Source organism: Coloeus monedula, assembly GCF_965178545.1.
Source record: "Coloeus monedula genome assembly, chromosome: 5".
Classification (NCBI taxonomy): domain Eukaryota; kingdom Metazoa; phylum Chordata; class Aves; order Passeriformes; family Corvidae; genus Coloeus; species Coloeus monedula.
This window is the reverse complement of record NC_138785.1, coordinates 66,763,086-66,780,636: the sequence shown is the minus strand read 5'-3', so window position 1 is coordinate 66,780,636 and position 17,551 is coordinate 66,763,086. Positions and strand designations below refer to the sequence as shown.

The following is a 17,551-nucleotide window of genomic DNA, read 5'->3' as shown; positions in this document are numbered from 1 at the left end:
ACAGCTGGAAATCCTATGAAATCTGTTTTGAATTTTTTTTAAAAGCAGTGAGCATACTTTATATGAAAATAATTAAAAATCTTGAGGAGCAAAGTGTCTCAGGACACAAGACACTCCTCCCACTCCTGATGACTTTCTCTTTTAAAATGAACTGTCTTTTCATGCTCCATGATGAGACAAAGAACTCAACTAAAACTAAAAAAAAAAGTAGGAGTACTGCAATTAACAGCCCCCAAAATGGTTGCCTTGCTCGGGGCAGGGGCATGGGGGCACAGTTTGCTCCCCCTCAGTTATCTTCGAGGCACACTGCTCGGCCGCAGCAGGCACCACCAGGGCACTCAGCAGCTCGTGTTTTTGCTCAAGGAGGGAGTTCGTCAGCTTTTGATTTCGGTTTCCACCTCCGGTGCCCCACAAGCAGCTCCTGGCCATCTGCCTGGCACCTCCCCAGCACCATTCGACCCGGCCGCAGGATGCCCGCCGGAGCAGCGAGAGCGGGCCTGCCGAGACTCACTGCTCCTTTGGAAAACAAGTCACGTGCAAATCAAGTTCATTTTAGGCTATTCTACAGGAGCCACCATCCAGCATGACCATGCAGAGCAGAGCCTGCGCTGGGGAGAGCATCGCTGCCCCGGGACGAAGCAGGCCCAGCAGGGCACGGTCCTCGGTCCTCTCCGGAGCAGCCCTGGAAGAGCAAAGCAGACCAGAGCAGGCAGAGCCTAGGGCTAGGCTTGCTCCCGGGCAGGGGCCGGCAGTGTCCCTGTAAGACAGACAGCCTCCTGCACGTACACAGCCGCTGCCCGAGCAGCAAACAAAGCTGCAGAGCCTGCGCACAGCAGCGCTCGGCTCGTGCCATCGCAGCGCAGGTAGCGGCTGCGGGGGAACAACAAAACCGCGGCGGCGGAGAGGCGGATGGGCGATAACCGGGATAAACAACAACCGAGCCGCGCACCCCGGCGGATCTGCGTGCGGCGGCCAGGCGGAAGGGCTGGCGAGCCGGCGGTGCAGCACAGCCCGCGGGGAGGTCAAGCTCACTCCGGCACCTTCTCACCCCGTACCTCCCGGAGAGGCTGGAGGGCGTGCGGAGTGTCCCCCCCGCCGCCCGCACACGCTCCCCGCCCCAGAGCCCAGCGCCGCCGCAACCGGAGGCTGCATCTGCTCGGGCTGCCATGGGGGAGGCGGCCGGCTCGCTGCCTGTGGTTTATAAATAAATGCCGGGGGGGATATTAGGTGCCATGCAAAGAGAAATCTGGGTGGCGATTATGGTGTTAAGGTCTGCAGCAAAAGCCGCTGTCGGCGAGCGCGGAGCAGAAGGAGCGATGAGGGCGGATGGTTCAGAAGTGCAGTGAGTACTAAGGAGATGGTGTACGCGTGGCAGTGTTTATATGAGAGATCAAAACAGAGCCAAGCCCATCCAGGGGAAAAATGGCGACTACCGGGATGGGGAAAACTGAGACACTGGACTAATTATTATTTTTCATAAATGTATGCACTGCACATAAGCTAGACACATTGGAAAAGCTGACGATTCATTCTGAAAAAGCGGTGCGTCTATTACCTGTTATTCTGGGATTTTCTGGCCATGGTGCCTGCCTTTGTTTTCTTTCTGGAATAGTCACTATCGAAGGGTAACACTGATGCATAGCCATGTTCTGCTTCTAGGGACAAAGTCAGCATTAGTGGCAATATATTTTTTCCATGCAATTTTTTCCTCCTTTGCAGGAACGCTAGGGTAAAGAACAGAATTTTTTCCGGTTGATTTGTTTGGATTTTATTCTGGCATCTCTTAAAGAAGCGAGACAAAAAAAACGTAACTCGGTAAACCAAAGGAAAAAAAGAACAACACCGAAGTGTCGAAATTAGGAGGATTATTGAAGTGCACATTAAAAACGAGGCGGATCATGCAAACCCTTGTCACGCTGCGCTGGGGGAGGGGAGCTGCCATACAATCACCGACTGCCACACACGGAGCGGCGAGAGGGATCCTGAGCGCTGCCACACGCACCGTCCCCATCCAGGGCGGCACAAACAAACCCCTTCTGCTTTGCTTGGGGGGTCATATATAAAAAAAGCCAAGATGCGAGCAGCGATGCTCCCCCAGCGCGCTGCCGCTGGCGCAGCCCGGGTCCCCCCAGGGCAGGTGCGGGCTCGGGGCCGCTGCCCCGGCCCGGCCGCCGCACAACAAAGGCCGAGAGCGGCTGGGAGCGCCTGCGGGTGCCTGACCGACTGCCCGCCTGCGCCCTGTACCTCGGTCTCTTCGCTCCAAGTACTCGGCCGCTTCCAGGAGGATTAACAGGGAGTTCAATTCCATGGCTGCCCGTTCCGAGCCCCCCGCGCCGAGTTCACGCGCGGGGACTCCCGAGCCCCCGGTTTTAAGGCACCTCGCTCAACCTACATTTGACACACAGCGGACGGGCAGCCCGCGCAGCCAATCGCGAGCCGCGAACAGGCGCGGGGCGGGACGCGGAGGGGCGGCCGGGCCAATCGGCGGCCAGAGTCCCCCCCGTCGGGGCAGGGGATGTTGACAGATCCCCGCCGCCCGCGCCCATTGGCTGCCCGTGTAGTAACAATTTAGAAGCCGAAGCTTAGCAACAGCACGTGGTGGCCCGGCCCCCGCGCCCGCTCATTGGCCACTTCCTTGCATGTTAAGTAGGCAGCGGCCGCCCATTGGTGCGCGGGGAGGCATGCAAATGAGGATGGGGAAGAGACCAATGGGGCTGGAGGCGCGTGCCGCGCGGCGGGAGGCGGGGAGCGAGGCGCGAGCAGCCAATGGGCGGGAGGGGGCGTGGCGTTGCCGTGAGGAAGAGGCAGGCGGAGGGGCGGGGCTTCCGGCGGTTCTGCCCCTCGCACGCGCCGGGTGGGACGCGGCGGGCGAGCCCGGGGGGAGCGTGAGGGGAGACGGGAACGAGGGGCGGCGGAGCGGCCCGTAAGGGAAAGTATGGCAAGGAATGAATGGGAGCGAAAAAGATGATACAAACGGGATGCGGGAGGGGCTGTGAAAGTGTGCCTGGCACGTGTATTCGTGACCCCTTGCGGTGCTCAGGCGAGAGAGGAAGACGGCAGCCCTGTAAAAACACGCACAGGGATGTAAGGGAATTACTAAACTCTACACAATGGCCTAACCTGCTGAAAAAGAGAAACAGTGGAAAGCTGTCAGAAATGCAGCCAGAGTGCCTGCCAGCCTTCCAGCCCTTGCCAGCATATTCAGCTGCCTTTCATCATCTGGATACACAGAAGCCGGGTACCAGAATAGCCTGGCTCCCGGCGCACAGGCTGAGCAGGAAGAGCTCAGCACCTTTCCTGTCCACACCATCCTATTTGTGCTGCTAGCTCTCCATCCTTATCTCAGATAGCTGCTGCACAGCTGTTGCCTAAAACTGGTTGGTTTTAACACGAGTAAGTGTAGTTTTAAAATAGGCATATTTTAAGCTGTGCTGGGATCACGCATTGGTACATCTTCAGGCCAAAAGTGCTGAAGCCTGTAATCAGTCCTTCTGCAGGATTGCACTTGGGCACACAATTGGTCCCACTGGTTTCAATTGAACTGTTTAGGTAAGAGCTACCCAGCATACAGGATGGATGCAGAATGTTGTCCTGTGTGTTTATTCCTTGGCAAAAGATGTCAGCCTGAGTTTCCTTTTAAGAGGATAATATCAATTCAGATTAAAACAAGGATTATGCTTTACTGTTTTTACAGCATTGTGGTAAAGCCACATACACATTACACCTGATCTTATATTAGTCTGTATCTTGTTGCCCCAGATGCACAAGTGTAATGTGGCTCTTGAAAATGGCTGAAACACAGATCACATTTTACTGCCATTTGGTCCAGGCACCAGGGATAAGAGAAAATACAAGGCAGTCAAGAAAGCAGCATTATGATTATAATTTAAGAGAATTCTGTATTTGTTTGGAAAAAGTCTGACTCTATGAATTACAAGGCAGAAGGGAATTTGGTGCATAGATTGCAAAGGTAAAAAAAAAAAAATTGCTGTAACATTTTCCACTTGCTGCTTGAACTGTTGAAATCCTGCTGCATATGGGTGAGACAGCACAGTTTTTACTGTAAAACCAGTGAAACTTATGGCAGTTTTGCTGTTAACTGGAAGTAGGTTTAGACACTATTTGACATTGCCTTCTGTTGTGAAACAACGTGAAACTGTATATGCACAGGTCTGCTTTGTCCACACAGGAAAGAAAAGTTCCCTTTGTCTGACCACATGCATAGGGCACTTGGGGAAGATGCAAAGATGCACAGATAAGGCATCGTTCTCTACTGCATCCACAGCAGTACCTCAGATCTTCGGAACACCTATATTTATTTGTATACAGGTCTAAAGGTATCTTCAACTGTTTTGTACACGTGCTGTGGAAATCAGTCATACATCCAGAAAGGAAGATGAATGTGCTAGGTATGTAAATGTTTGTGTGAAAGCCCAGGATTCACACCCATGGATTTACTGAGGCTCTGAATGCCGAAAGCTGTGCTCCACCACACTGTGAGCACACAACTTTACCTGGAAAAAACTCTGGAAACATAGGGATATGAACAAACACTGCACAAGACAGTCCTTTAGGAGAGTACACAGCCTGAGCTGAGCACCCTGCCGAGGACTGCCTTCACCAGACAATCCTTGGAGCTTGGACTGATCTGACTGCTGAGCCAAAGCCACCCTCAGCCACCCCTGCACTCCCTGGGGCCCAAGCTCAGCCCCTCTAACCACTCCCAAAGGTAAAAACCATTGCTCTCTCTGCTTTCAAATGTGGACAGAAGTATTTTGAAGACAGTTGTTTTAAGGTGATGGAGGACAATTTCACATGGATATTGGCACTTTCCAGGGCCTTGTGCCTCTACGCTTCCCTGCATGGAAGGGCTGCTTTGGGTAGTGAGGAACCACTGAAGCCGGCTGGACTATGTGCAAGAGTAAGTGCAGTGCAAAGAGCCAGTGTGGTCACAAAAGGCAGCTGATCTCTGATCGTGGTGGCTCTCGGCCTCAGGAGTCATAAACTGTGTTTGTTTGCTGGAACTGTAAGCATATATGGAACCCCACATACTCACAGACCCCCTGCTGATGAAATCCAGGGTAAATCCACACACATTTGGGAAGGACAGGGCTGGCTCATACCTAACAACCACTGGCACACTTTACCCGTAGTTGCATTGAGGGAGCAACACTGTGCAACAGCATGCTAGAGAGCGCTGAGAAGTTTTATCAATATTATTTCTCCTAGGGGTGAACTCAAATGAGTCCTTCTCAGGAGGCACCATAAAAGCTTTTAAAATACCTAGAAGGAATCGTTCTGTATCTGGTTTTATTTGTGCCAGGGAACCAGGGCTAGTTTTGGTGGTGTCAGTGTGGGTGCAGAGGTGTAAAACAGGTGTGAAAGAAGATCAACCAAACTGCTTTAAGAACTGAAGGAGGGGCTCTAAGATAGATGTGTGCTCGAAGGCTTTGCAGATTTGCGTCTCTAAATAGCTTTCTTCCATTTCTATGAGCAAGCAGCAGGAACAGCTGAGTGCTAAAGAAACAGCTGGCCTTCAGTGATAAGGGGTAGCTGTCACTTCATGGTGAAGTTTGAAAAAGTTTATATTTAGAAGGCGAGCCATCAGCAGCCACACCCTAAAACGTGAACTGTTTGCAGTTCTTTGCTGCCCGCACTTGGTGATTGGAATGGTCGTATTTGCAATTTTAAGTGTTACAGTGCCTTTCTTTTCCAAAATCCATCCTGTGGCATGACTTGGCATGTGAGATCAGTGACATCAGAACTGCTGAGTGTCCCAAGCTGTGGTGAGGGCAGAGATCTGAAGCTGATGATCAATAATTCAAAGCAACTTCATTCACTATTTCCCACATATGGCCTTAAAGAAATAATTAGGCCTACTCTGCTTTTCAGATTTGGCTCATTGTATCTACTGCATGTTTCTTTCTTTTTTAAAATTCCATATTACACCATATCCCTATGTCCAGAGATAAGCCCTTCATTGTGCCTTGGACTCCATCCCTCTGTTTTCTTGGGTGTTGCAAGGTTTAAGTAGTTAGCAAAGACTAACTCATCTGCCCACATAGGAGGGGATCTTCACTCAGGGCTGGCACTGACAAGTTTCACCTCCCTGACTTAGTATCTCTAATTCCATTTAATTTCTCATCTTACCTGTGATTCAGATCATGAACTTGGTTTCCTAGATGCAGAAATCAAAACACCTGAAAGTTTAACAGAAGAAGGTTTCAAAAGTAACTATTTTGTCAGTGCCCAGGCCCAGTTTGAGACACTCTGATTCTATTTACTCCGCCAAGTAAAGCAGTTCTCCACCCCTGATCTCAAATGGCAGGTGTCACTGCATCTGCTTGGCCCTGTATCTGGACTGATACTGGTGCACATGTGGCTTTTAGTCATCACTTTATTTTATGTGTGGTTTGCTTTTAGTTTGGGGTGGTTTCTCTAAGTTCAAAGTGCCTGAAGATGGGTAGCAGCCCATCAGAGAGCGACTTTCAGACCTTAAAGCTGTGGTTATGTGACATGAAGGTATGTGGGGTGTTGGGGTTAATGAGTTGCTGCTGCAGTGTTGAGGGACTATGTCCTGTGAGGAGTCATGTCTGCACAATCTCACCCCAGGAGCTTTCTGGGTTGGTCCTTGACCCGTTAAACCCCTTGAGCTGCACCCCAGCATTGACTTGGAGAAGAGCTTGGTCCAAGGACCACAACAACAAATAGTATGGATACTGTGGATTCCTATGGACCTGAGTGGCTTCCATGCATTTGGTGGGCTCTCTATGCCCAGCTTGCTGCCTGGCCTTGACCAGTTGTTTGCAGCAGTGTTTGAATCATTGGCTTCCCCAAAGCAATTGAATTTTTCCTGATTTTGTTTGGGATTTAGCACAGGCTTATGTAATGCTATGGTACACACATGCTTGAAAGCCAAATCTAAAAAGAAAAAGTACTTCAAACTGAATGCCAGTCCCTTGTAACGTTCTTTTCTTGTTAATTGCTGTTATTATGAAAGACAACATTTGTATCTTAGTGTCTTTGAGAGTTTGGCTGCAGGGACCTCACATGCCCCTCTCTGCCAGCACTCCCCAACCAGCGAGACGTGCAGTGCCCTGATGCCAGGCCCTGCAGCCATTGCTGTGATCAGGCATGAAATTATTCTTAACTGATTGAAGTGAAGCATAGATTGAAAAGCTTGAGACACTGATTTACTCCATCATCCTGCTCTGCCTAAACCATGCCTGGCAATTTTAAACAGCATCATCCCAAAAATCCCCACTGACGCTGCCACACTGAAAGTGCTTTACAGAAGGCAGTGGTATCGCTGCTTTCATTTTAAAAGACAAAAAAGAAATGAGACATGGGAAAAACAGCTGACCAGTACCACTCAGCAAAGGCAGGTGAAGGGTTGGGAGGATGGCTGGGCATCCCAGTGCCCAGTCTGGCTTGTTTGGCATTATGATACACTGCAGAGTAAGGATTTGTTATGTTATTTCAGATCTGAATCTCAGACGTGTCATGGCCTTATTACATTCCCTTGGTGCAGGAAAAAGGCCTTGTATTGCATTAATCTTCCACAAGGGGCCTTGTGTACACTTGTATTGCATTAAGCTTCCACAAAATATATAGACTAGTGCAGTGCAAAGAGGCTTTGAAGAAATCATGGCTCAGACCCACTTTGTTAGAGTGCTTTTGAGGAGCATGGGCATCTGCCTGAGGTCACTGCTTGAATGACCTGGTAATTAAACATTTCTCCTTTAGCTGATAGAATCAGGCTTTCTTGTTGGGTTACTTTGACACAAATACATCGTATAGAAGTAAAAGAATATAGTACCTCTCTGTGATCATCTTCTAAGCTGCCTTGATGCTTAGCACCCTGCTGCAGTCCAGGACAGACAGAGAAACAGAGCAAGGTTGTGCATATGTGCTACCAAATGGAGCTGAAACCAGCTTACCTTTAGCAAACAGAATGTCCACTTAAGGAGAGAGGCAACTGTGAGCTTTATAATAAAATCAGGCAGTGGTAACACAATCTTAATTACATCTATCCTCTGAATGTAAAAAATAACATTTTCTTACCCAAAGTACCTGCGTCCTGTGTATCGGTCAGTCATGTCTTATGAGTTTATAGGAAGAAGCTCCAATTAATTTGTATTTGTCATTGGTGTGAAAATCCATCCAGATACAGAAGAATGAGTTCATGCATCCTATGGAGACCAACAAAGTAGTTAGCAGCCATTAATTTATACAATATTCATTACAGAGGAGGAACCAAGAAAGAAAAAGTTAGATTTACAAATTTTAGCATGGAGATTTCTCACCTGGGTGCTTGGACATGCAAAATGTACTGAGTTTTAATCTGGGTGAATTGGCTGATGAAATGAGAAGGAAATTAGATCTGTGCCTGTGATGTCTTTCCATAAACCCATTCTCCAGGAACCAAGTGTGTGCATACCTATATGGGAGAACAGGTTTTATCAGAGGACAGATATCTGTAACGTATTAATAGGCCTGCAGCAATTATGTATGCAAATTGTTGAGTTCTGTTCCCAGTAGGGAAAAAATAATACCTAATGTGGCTGATGCAAATCTGCTGCCAGCCATAGGATTCTATCATTTGTATCAGCTGTGATGGAACCAAGTGAATCTGTGATGGGAAGATTGCAGGCACATCCCATATTGTACAGTAATGATAATACTCTGCATTTCTATAGCGTGTCCAACTCACGCATTTTAGACTGCTTAGTCAAGATTTTCCAGTTTAGGCACTTAATAGATATTAATAATTAGGCAAATAAAATGCTGTTCAGCTGAATGATGGAGGAATCCATATTGATCCTGAGCCTCATGCTGCTGGTAGAGTTGGGCCAGTATTGTCATGGTAGAGATAAGAGAGCTTGTCCATCGATACGCACGTTTGAGAGGAGATCAAAACAGCCCAGGTGGTAAATAACCTGGACACTTGCCTGCAGGACCTAAAATTAGAGATCAGCACAAAGACTTGGCAGGTGAATACTCAGCAGATGCTGTCTTATCTCTCTATTTGCTTTGGAAGATTGGGGCTGACCCAAAACATGTTGAAATCAATTTGTATCTTCTCCTTTATTTCAATAGGCTATGCACCAGCCTCTAATCAGTTGTGGGCCTAATTAAATGATTTTTCTCATTGCCAGCTAATTACTCCTATGGAGAAATGAAACTGAATGTTAGATGAGCACTGTGTAGGAACTGTGTCTGTAACGTATGGTTTAGAATAAAAAATTATGGGCTTGATTTCACGCTGTTTTACAGTCTCCTATTCCACCTAAAACAAGGACAATTTCCCTCTCTTTTATTGGTATAACTACAGAAATCGAGTGAAGAGTCAAGTGGAATGACTGTAACAAGCTCCCTTCCTTATGCAACAAAAAAAAGCTACTGCAAGCAGGAAATTATCAGCTTTCAGCGTCCAAGAGAGGAAGAAGCACTGCATTTAAATTGCAACAAGGAGGCCGAATATCACCAAAATATTCTGTTGGGGAGGACAGTGACACACAGGGCTCAGATACCTGGGGAGCCTTTGGCACCTCCAGCTTGGCTCCAGCCTCAGGCAGGGGATGGAGCACCCAGAGACTTCCTGGGCCATGGTTGCCAGTGCCTGGTTGGAATTTTGCCACAATTTGGGGAAAAATGCAAGGTACAGGACACAGACAAATTCATTGCCATCACTTTGTGGTAACGGGCCATTTGCTGGTTTTGACACATGGCAAAGCAGGAAACGTGAAAATGTGAAATCTGCAATTAATTGGATAATGGGAAATCAATCATGGTAATGAGTATCTAAATGTTGTCAGACTCCAGCTGTAGCTGTGTGGATAGGACCGACCTAGTGATTACTTGCTTCAGGAATCACAGGTGGAAGGTTGCATAGGTCTGGCCAACTGATCCTATGTGCAGCTTCCCTGTAATAATTCCCAACTAAACCTTCAAGATGAGCGTTGGGTTTGAGGCATTGCATGAGGCACTGGGTCTCAGGAAAGGGAAGATCTTTGCTCAGCAATCCCAAAAAACTTCTTTGGCATCATGGAGGGGAAAAGGAATGGCCTCCACAAAAGGCACAACTTGCTGAAAGCAACCTTGCATGCAAAGAAAGAAGCCACTTAAACTGCACTGTGTGTTTGTGGACCAAAATCTAAGATGCTGTAGCATGTAGTGTATGACCCAGCCTTATGGGACCCATACAGCACTGTGTCTGCAAAATGTGATATATGCAAAAGGCAAACATTCATATGAGCCAGCAGTGCCCTGGCAGCCAGGAGGGACATCTCTGTCCTGGAGAGCATCAGGCACAGCATTGCCAGCCAGGCAAGGGAGGGATTGTCCTGCTCTGCCCTGCACAGGGGCATCTTCACCTCAAGTCCAGGGACCAGTTTTAGGTGCCACAATGTAAGCAGGATATAAAGCTACAAGAGAGTGCCCAAGGGAGGGCACCAAAGATGGTGAAGGCCCTTGAGGGAAGCCGTGTGAGGAGCAGCTAAGGGCACCTGGTCTGTTCAGCCTGGAGGAGGGGAGACCTTGTTGTAGTTATAACTTCCTCATGAGGGGAAGAGGAGGGGCAGACACTGATCCCTTCTCTGTGGTGACAGTGACAGGACCCGAGGGAATGGCCTGAAGTTGTGTCAGGGAAGGTTTAGGTTGGATATTAGACAAAGGTTCTTCCCCCAGAGGGAGGTTGGGCACTGGAACAGGCTCCCCAGGAAGTGGTCACAGCACCAAGCCTGATAGAGTTCAACAAGCATTTGGACAATGCTCTCAGGCCCATGGTGTGATTCTTGGGGTGTCCTGTGCAGGTCCAGGAGATGGACTTGGATGATCCTTGTGGGCCCCTTCTAACTCAGGATATTCTATGATTCATCTTCAGGTAGATGTTTACCCTTCAAGTGTCATGTAAGGTGCCACATCCTTTGTGTTGATTTTAGCATTGGGAGAAAATTTCAGTAACAAGGTACTAGTAAGATGGAAGAAACTGGAGGTCAGGATGTAGAATTCAACTTACTTGGTTTATTTGTTTTCTTTCCAGCTTTCCACAGGTCTGTTTTTTTGCCTCATACTTGGCTCTGTCTCTGATCCCTTCTGTCCTGTTTTTGTTCTCCTTCCTTTGTTGCCGATGGTTTCACGCTGTTTCCATTCCTCTCCTTTTGTGTGACACAGATTCTCTGCCTGAGCCCCGTCCAAGGTGTTGGACTCCCTGCAGTTACAGCACAGAGTCTCAATACCAGGGACACGACTTCCTGCTTCACTGACAGTGTCTGCATTGTGTAAGTGAATGTGTGTCTTATGTCAGCCCACAGAGAAGTTGTTTCAGGGCATTACTTAATGGATTCTCCTTTTTCTACCTTCTCAGGACACTGGCAGCTCTTCACTTCTTCTTCATTGTTGCTGGTCTCTTGGTATCTACAGGAGACTACTCTAGATGATCTACACACAGCGAGAGACCTTTGCTTAATGTGAAGACCTTACAGTCAACACAGAGAAAACAGACAAAGGTATGAGAAAGTTGTCATGAATAAACCTTCCCTATGCAGAGGGAAATAGAAACACAGAAAAATCCCTAGATCTCATTACTAGAGAAATGAGGTATCTGTAGTAACTTGGATATCTTGCATCCAGTTCAGGACTTTCATCCTGCTGTTCACTGAGACCAGGGTAACACGAGGATGGCTTTTTACTTTTTTCTCTCTTTAAGATGTGCCAAGGATGGTGGAAGGTAGGAGCTGTACCAGACAACTGATACAGCAGTATTGGGACAGGGCATTTCATCACTCACTCCCTCATGTGGGAAAGTCTAACTCATACCAAGTCACTCTGTCACCTCTCTGTTTTTGAATTAAATGCTGAGGGTTGTTTAAAAGTGTTAAGTATATTGGCAGTTATCCCAGGGGGTGAGAAGATCACTAGTAGTATATTCTTCTATATTGAAAGATAGGTATAATATTCAGAATTGCACTGGTGAGACTTAAAGCTTTAACTTCTAACAGCCATCTGTCTGAAGTTTACAGATGCCCCTGATCTACAGCTACAAGGTATTGAAATTAACATCCAAATTCCTGTGAACTCAGAAAGTCCTTAAAGAAAGGTAACAGTAGTACTGCTCAGTTCTGAAACACTGACACAAGCCACTCTATAGCTATGCATGAGTAAAGGCTGACACAACCACACAAAAGGTAACTATAAGTCTTTTTGGACATCAGGCAGAAAATCCTAATCTTAGGTCTCATTCTTCTGTTTACATCCTTGCCTTTGTTTCCCAAATTCAGATACATGCTTTACACTAGATAGGCAGTATGATGGCTTAATGAAAAAGAGGTCAGTACTATCACCTCAGTGTGACCTCTGTTTTCATTGTTTCTACCTTTGACATCTAATCAAACACATTAAACTATCCAAAATGCACACATCTGGGCTCTTTGTAGAGTATGTTTGTTTTATTTTTTAAAGCTTTGCTTACCTGTGGAGTCTACTATTTATTGTATGATGCTTTTTGCCACTTAGGCACTATGCTTAATCAGATTTGTAAATTAATTCTCTCCTGGGGTTTCTCTTTGTGTGTTCAGAAAGCATAAAAAGTGTTCATGACACGCTTCAAAACACACACTGGTTCCATTAGTCATCCTCTCAGCATAATAGTTTTATGGAGAACACTTCCAGTTAAAAAAAAAACCGAAACAACACATTTCCTTTAATCCAGCTTATTTCCCCCACTTTTGATCCTTAGAGTTATGCTACATGTTAGTAAACAGCTACACAACATGCAAAGGCTGTAATTGCCTTTTTTTTTTTTTTTGCTAGAGGAAAAGAGCTACTGTTTTTATCTTACAATATCTATTATTGCTTTTTATGACATATTTCACTGAAAACATTTTCATATGGGAACTGTGCCTTGTTCTGGAAGCTGGTTGTGAAAATGAGCACTGCTGAATCACAACATGCCTTCCTCCTGCTCTCCCTGAGCTACTCCCCCAGCCCAGCAGTCCCAGCCCACATCAGGGCTGAGGCGGGATGGGAAAGCGCAGCTTGGATGGGGAGCACCAAACTCCCCATCAGTGCTGCCCGTACCTTCATGGACAGACCATCCCTCACACACTGTGCCCCTTCCTTGTCAAGCTGTTGAAAGCACATCCTAGTGAACAAAACCCTTCTGTGGTAAATGTTGCAAAGTGGGAAAGAATTTACGCAGCAAAAAATGTCACTAATGTTGGTGAGGAGGAAAGGGTGCTTGGCCAGCACTGCAGTGCCCCTTGGCAAGAAAGGAGGATGTCCATGGCAATTGCACTGCAGCCTGAGAGCTACAGTGACAACAAACTGCAGTGGATTGCCTTGGAAGGGAGGGGTACTTCCCAGAAGTCATTTTCACAGACAAGAAGTCCACATCCACAGACAAATGTGGCTGCAGTTCTCACTTTATGCCAGTGGACCCAACAGAAAATCTCTCCTCATACAGCACACTCACTCTTCTACTCTCTAGGAGCCTTATCTACAATCCCCACCCCAACCCACACACTCCCCCAATCTCTCAGCCCTTTGTGTTTCACAGGAAACAAGTAGATAAACCACAGCTTTCAATTTCCTAATTATGCAAAAAAGTAGAAACTCCTAAACTTTCAGAAGCTCAAAAATGCTGAAGTGGTTGGAAAAAACAGGCAAAGAGAAGACCTGAAACCAAATGGGGATTTCACACTGGGATGTCATAGACATTACAAATATGTGGGGTGGGTTCACAGCACACTCACTTGTTTTTGCTGAAAGAGAACAGCAGTGGATGGTAGAGAGAGCCCCATCTTTGAGGAAGGACCCAGCAGGAGCAAAATCTTTTGTCTGGTGGAGCAATCCATGATTCTGGGAAAAGAAAATATTGTGCTGATTGCTGCAGAGAGGAACTTGCTCAGCTCAGTGGGGAGGAACCTGGCTCTAGCACTGCTCTCCAGTGGGACCCTGGGGATTTCTAGACATGTTTTTGGCCAGACCACTTCTTCTCTCCCAGCCTCCCTCTTTCCCTGGATCTGTGCCTGCCTCAGAGCTGTGGGATAACCAAGACTTCGTCCATTCTGCACCAGTGTGGGCACATGCAACTGCAATGAGTGCATGCAATGGAGCCCCAGCAAGAAGCCAGAGAGCAGCTATGCCTGTACTGTTGCTCCCCCATTTCCGAGTGCCACAGTCACTGCCCGTCCCATTGCCTTCACCGTGGCTGTCACATGTTTGTGTTCCTGGGACACCTGGAGAGGCTGAGCTCATCCCATCAGTGCAGCTGCTTGTTCCCCTTCTCCCTGGTTTCACATGTTCAGTTTCAAATCTTCTCCTTCTTGCCAGTCGTTTTGGAGCACGATTTAACCCTTTCCAAATTTTCATGCATTTGGTAACAATTTTGGGAAATGGGAAGGACATCCAAAGAACTGAACCTGCAGGGTAGGTGGGCTGGTGGTGAGTGCAGAGCCCACTGTCAGACCCCACTGCTGCTAGCAGGCAATGCTGCAGCTCATGGTACCAGTACATACAGAGCCCCTTTTCCCTCAATTCCCATATCCTAACAGCTTGTATAGGTCTCTAGCTTCTCACTTGCTATTTCCTTGTTCAAATGTCTGGGTTTTTTTGTTTCTCCTTGGGAAACAGCAGAGTGATGTGGAGGAAGGATTCCCTGATTCTGGTGAGTTCTGGAAATGAGTGCCACAATTGTCAGCCAGATGCCAAGAAACGCAAATCATTCACAGGGAACAACTCACATTTGTCTCCTTAGCAGCTCTTCAGTTCTCCGGCACACTGTCAAGGGCACAGGGAGAGGGCAGGTTCATCTGGCACTGCTGGCCAGGCTTACAGGCAGCTTGCAGGCTTGGAGGTCTGACTGGATCAGGGCATGGGCAGGGCTTTCTGCATCCTGTGCTGCTGCTTTGACATCAAACTACTTAGGTCCTGTAGGCTAATATGGTTACCAGTTCATATATAGGAAAAGATGTGTTAAAACACCAGTTTGAAGGGCAGGACTGTTGTGAGGACCTGAGTACCTTTCTCCTGAGAAGGACCCTTGGCCTTGTAGAGCCATGGTGTCTGCAGGGCAGTAGCACTACCTTGTCCTAGGTGAGGGCCTGCTGCCTATCCTATCCCAAATCTGCCCCAACCTCCCTTTCTGTTTCCACACTGGGAGCAGAACATGAGACTGGTGTCTCTGTGGCTCTCCAGCCCCTGCTTTAACCAAAAGGATGTTTGTTTCCTGCAAAGGAAAGCACAGTCAGTTGTCACACTAGAGGAAAATAAAACACAGGGCCAGACTGGTGTATTTTACACATCTGCATAGAGATTTCATCAGAGCTTAACCTGGCTCATCAGAACAAACCCTAATTTTGTACATCACTAGTGGACAAGCTCAGGGGACGAATGCAGGGACAGGGAGATGCTCAGTTTGTTCCCAGTGTGGTGTGTCACGTGAGGCAGTCCCACTTGGAGAGAGCACTGGTTATCCTGAATTGAAAATGAACACTGACCATGTGGAGCTCGGGAAATTGAAAACTATGATATTAATGCTGCAGATATTACACATCCCTAGTGATCTGCTACTGAATGGTGCCACATGGCTTCACTGCGTGATGCTTGTCCGGCACATTTGTTGCTTTGGTGAAGGTTCCTCCAGAACACCCCATAGGCTGAGTCATTGCAGGTGGTCCTGTATGACTGTGAGAATCAGCAATTCATGGTAGCATTGGGTGGATCAGGAACATGGACTTTTTAGGTGGGGAAGGACTCACTGTCCGCGCCTAATGGTGGCCTTGGGAGTGGATTAGAGAACCATGCAGCAAAGCATCTTGACTCCACAGGGCTCCTGAATCTTCCTGTTATTTCTTGCAGTTCCTTTATCTGTATCCAATGCAGAATGGGTAATCATTCCCATTTCAGCCTAACGTCCCGTTTTCCTTTCTTTACACTATTACACGTAGCAATCATTTTTGGCCACATACATTTTAATTTTTGTTAATTGAGGTATTTCTCACAACAAAAATCTTTCTAAGTCTGGTTACTGTTTTCCCTTATTGTGAATATTCATTCAGCACTTACCTTTGCCAAAGATGATGTAGTGCAAGCAGGTGTCCCAGCCGTACTTTCAGCCGTATGGAAAACACATTTCATTTCTGACAGCGATCCTGCTGTTTCAGTAGAAGGCTACCCCATGCAGAGATAGGCTGGTTAGATCAAACTGTACTAATTGCAGAGTGATTTGGAAATCTGTTCCACTTGCAAACAGAACGAATCCAAGACTTTGTAACATTGAATTAACAAAGGTCACATTTCATAAATATTACCAAGCAATTTTCATAGATAACGCAGCAGGCTAGTTAATGATTAGAGCAGTAAACTTCTGACGTAAAGCCATGATGAATAAGGGACATATTTTTACAGCTTCCGTTATTATTGCCTCAGGGATCTTAAGTAAAGGCAGCAGAAATTATTAGGGTCCAACATATCTTTAAAATCTAACCAATCAGGCTATATCTGGTCTTCCCAAAGGCTTTTGTATTACAAACTAGAAAATTCAAGGGATTTTAGGGCATCAGTCAGATTCTCAATGGGAAAAAAAAAGCATGCTGGTTTCAATCCAGTTCTACTGGACTCTGCAATGTAAAAACCAGCTTCAGTAAGTGGTGGAAATTGGCATAGCTCAGGTTAAGAAGGGATGGAACTCTCCCTCTTGCCCCAGCTGCTGGATCTGCTGGATCAGGGCAGAAAATTTTAGTAAAGATCTAGTTCTGCTTCAAAGACTGATCCCAGGGACTGGCTCCTCTCCTGAGACTGGGTCCAACACTGTTTCTTAGATGGGAAGGAATTACCTGAGCAGTAATCTTGATGAAGTCTGTGGGATTAGCTCTGTAGGGAAACAGTGTTGTACATTTTATAAGTAAGGGAAGGCAGTGGAATGAATCCTGGGATTAAACAGAAATCTTGGGCCCAGGTATAAACAGAGGACTTAAAACCAGTGAATGTAATTTTCCAGGACTTAATTAGGCATGATTTTTTCTGATAGCCACATACTCATAGACAACCTGTGTTTCTCAGGAGGGTTTTATCTTCTGTGAGCCATTTGTGTGTGAATTTGCAGGGTTAGAAAATCTTGGTATACAACTGTGACACAACTCTCATCCAGCAGTGCTTAAGGGTGGAGGGCTTGGGAATCAGAAAAAGTCCAGCAGGAATTTTATTTTTCCTTCAGCCAGAAGAAACCAACAGGGATGGAAAGTGGTTAATGCCAGTCTGTAATGCATTTTTGAGAGAAATGATGTGTGGGACATGCAGCTCTTTGTGAAACATGCAGTGATGTCCAGGTGCTTGGATGCAGAGATGGAACCTGTTACATTTCCATTTGGGAACGCCATTTGATGAGATGAAATGTGAATTGTCCATGCAGTGACACCATTTGGACATGACAGGTTTTAATTTTCAATTTTTGGATGCTCATGCTCTGAGGCCATTCAGAACTTAAACCTAAAAATGTAATTCCTTGAAAACTTAGTGCAATTAAAGTGACAGAAAAAAACCCCAAACA

At 46.8% G+C, this 17,551-nt stretch overlaps 1 protein-coding gene across 4 annotated transcripts in view; it reads right to left on the bottom strand.

Annotated features, from left to right (window-relative positions):
* MXD4 (MAX dimerization protein 4) overlaps positions 1 to 2,353 on the bottom strand; it is a 38,530-nt gene extending 36,177 nt beyond the window's left edge. For 2 of the 4 annotated variants that reach the window (XM_082282631.1, XM_082282633.1), the window contains exons 1-2: positions 2,245 to 2,350; positions 1,556 to 1,655 (exon numbers count right to left, since the gene is read on the bottom strand). In XM_082282631.1, the coding sequence (XP_082138757.1) occupies positions 1,556 to 1,655; positions 2,245 to 2,308 (164 nt within the window). In that variant the 5' untranslated portion in view covers positions 2,309 to 2,350. Of the gene's footprint in view, positions 1 to 1,555; positions 1,725 to 2,244 lie in introns of all 4 variants that reach the window. The other 2 variants (XM_082282632.1, XM_082282630.1) reach the window with 2 other exon arrangements.
* Positions 2,354 to 17,551: the final 15,198 nt, after the last annotated feature.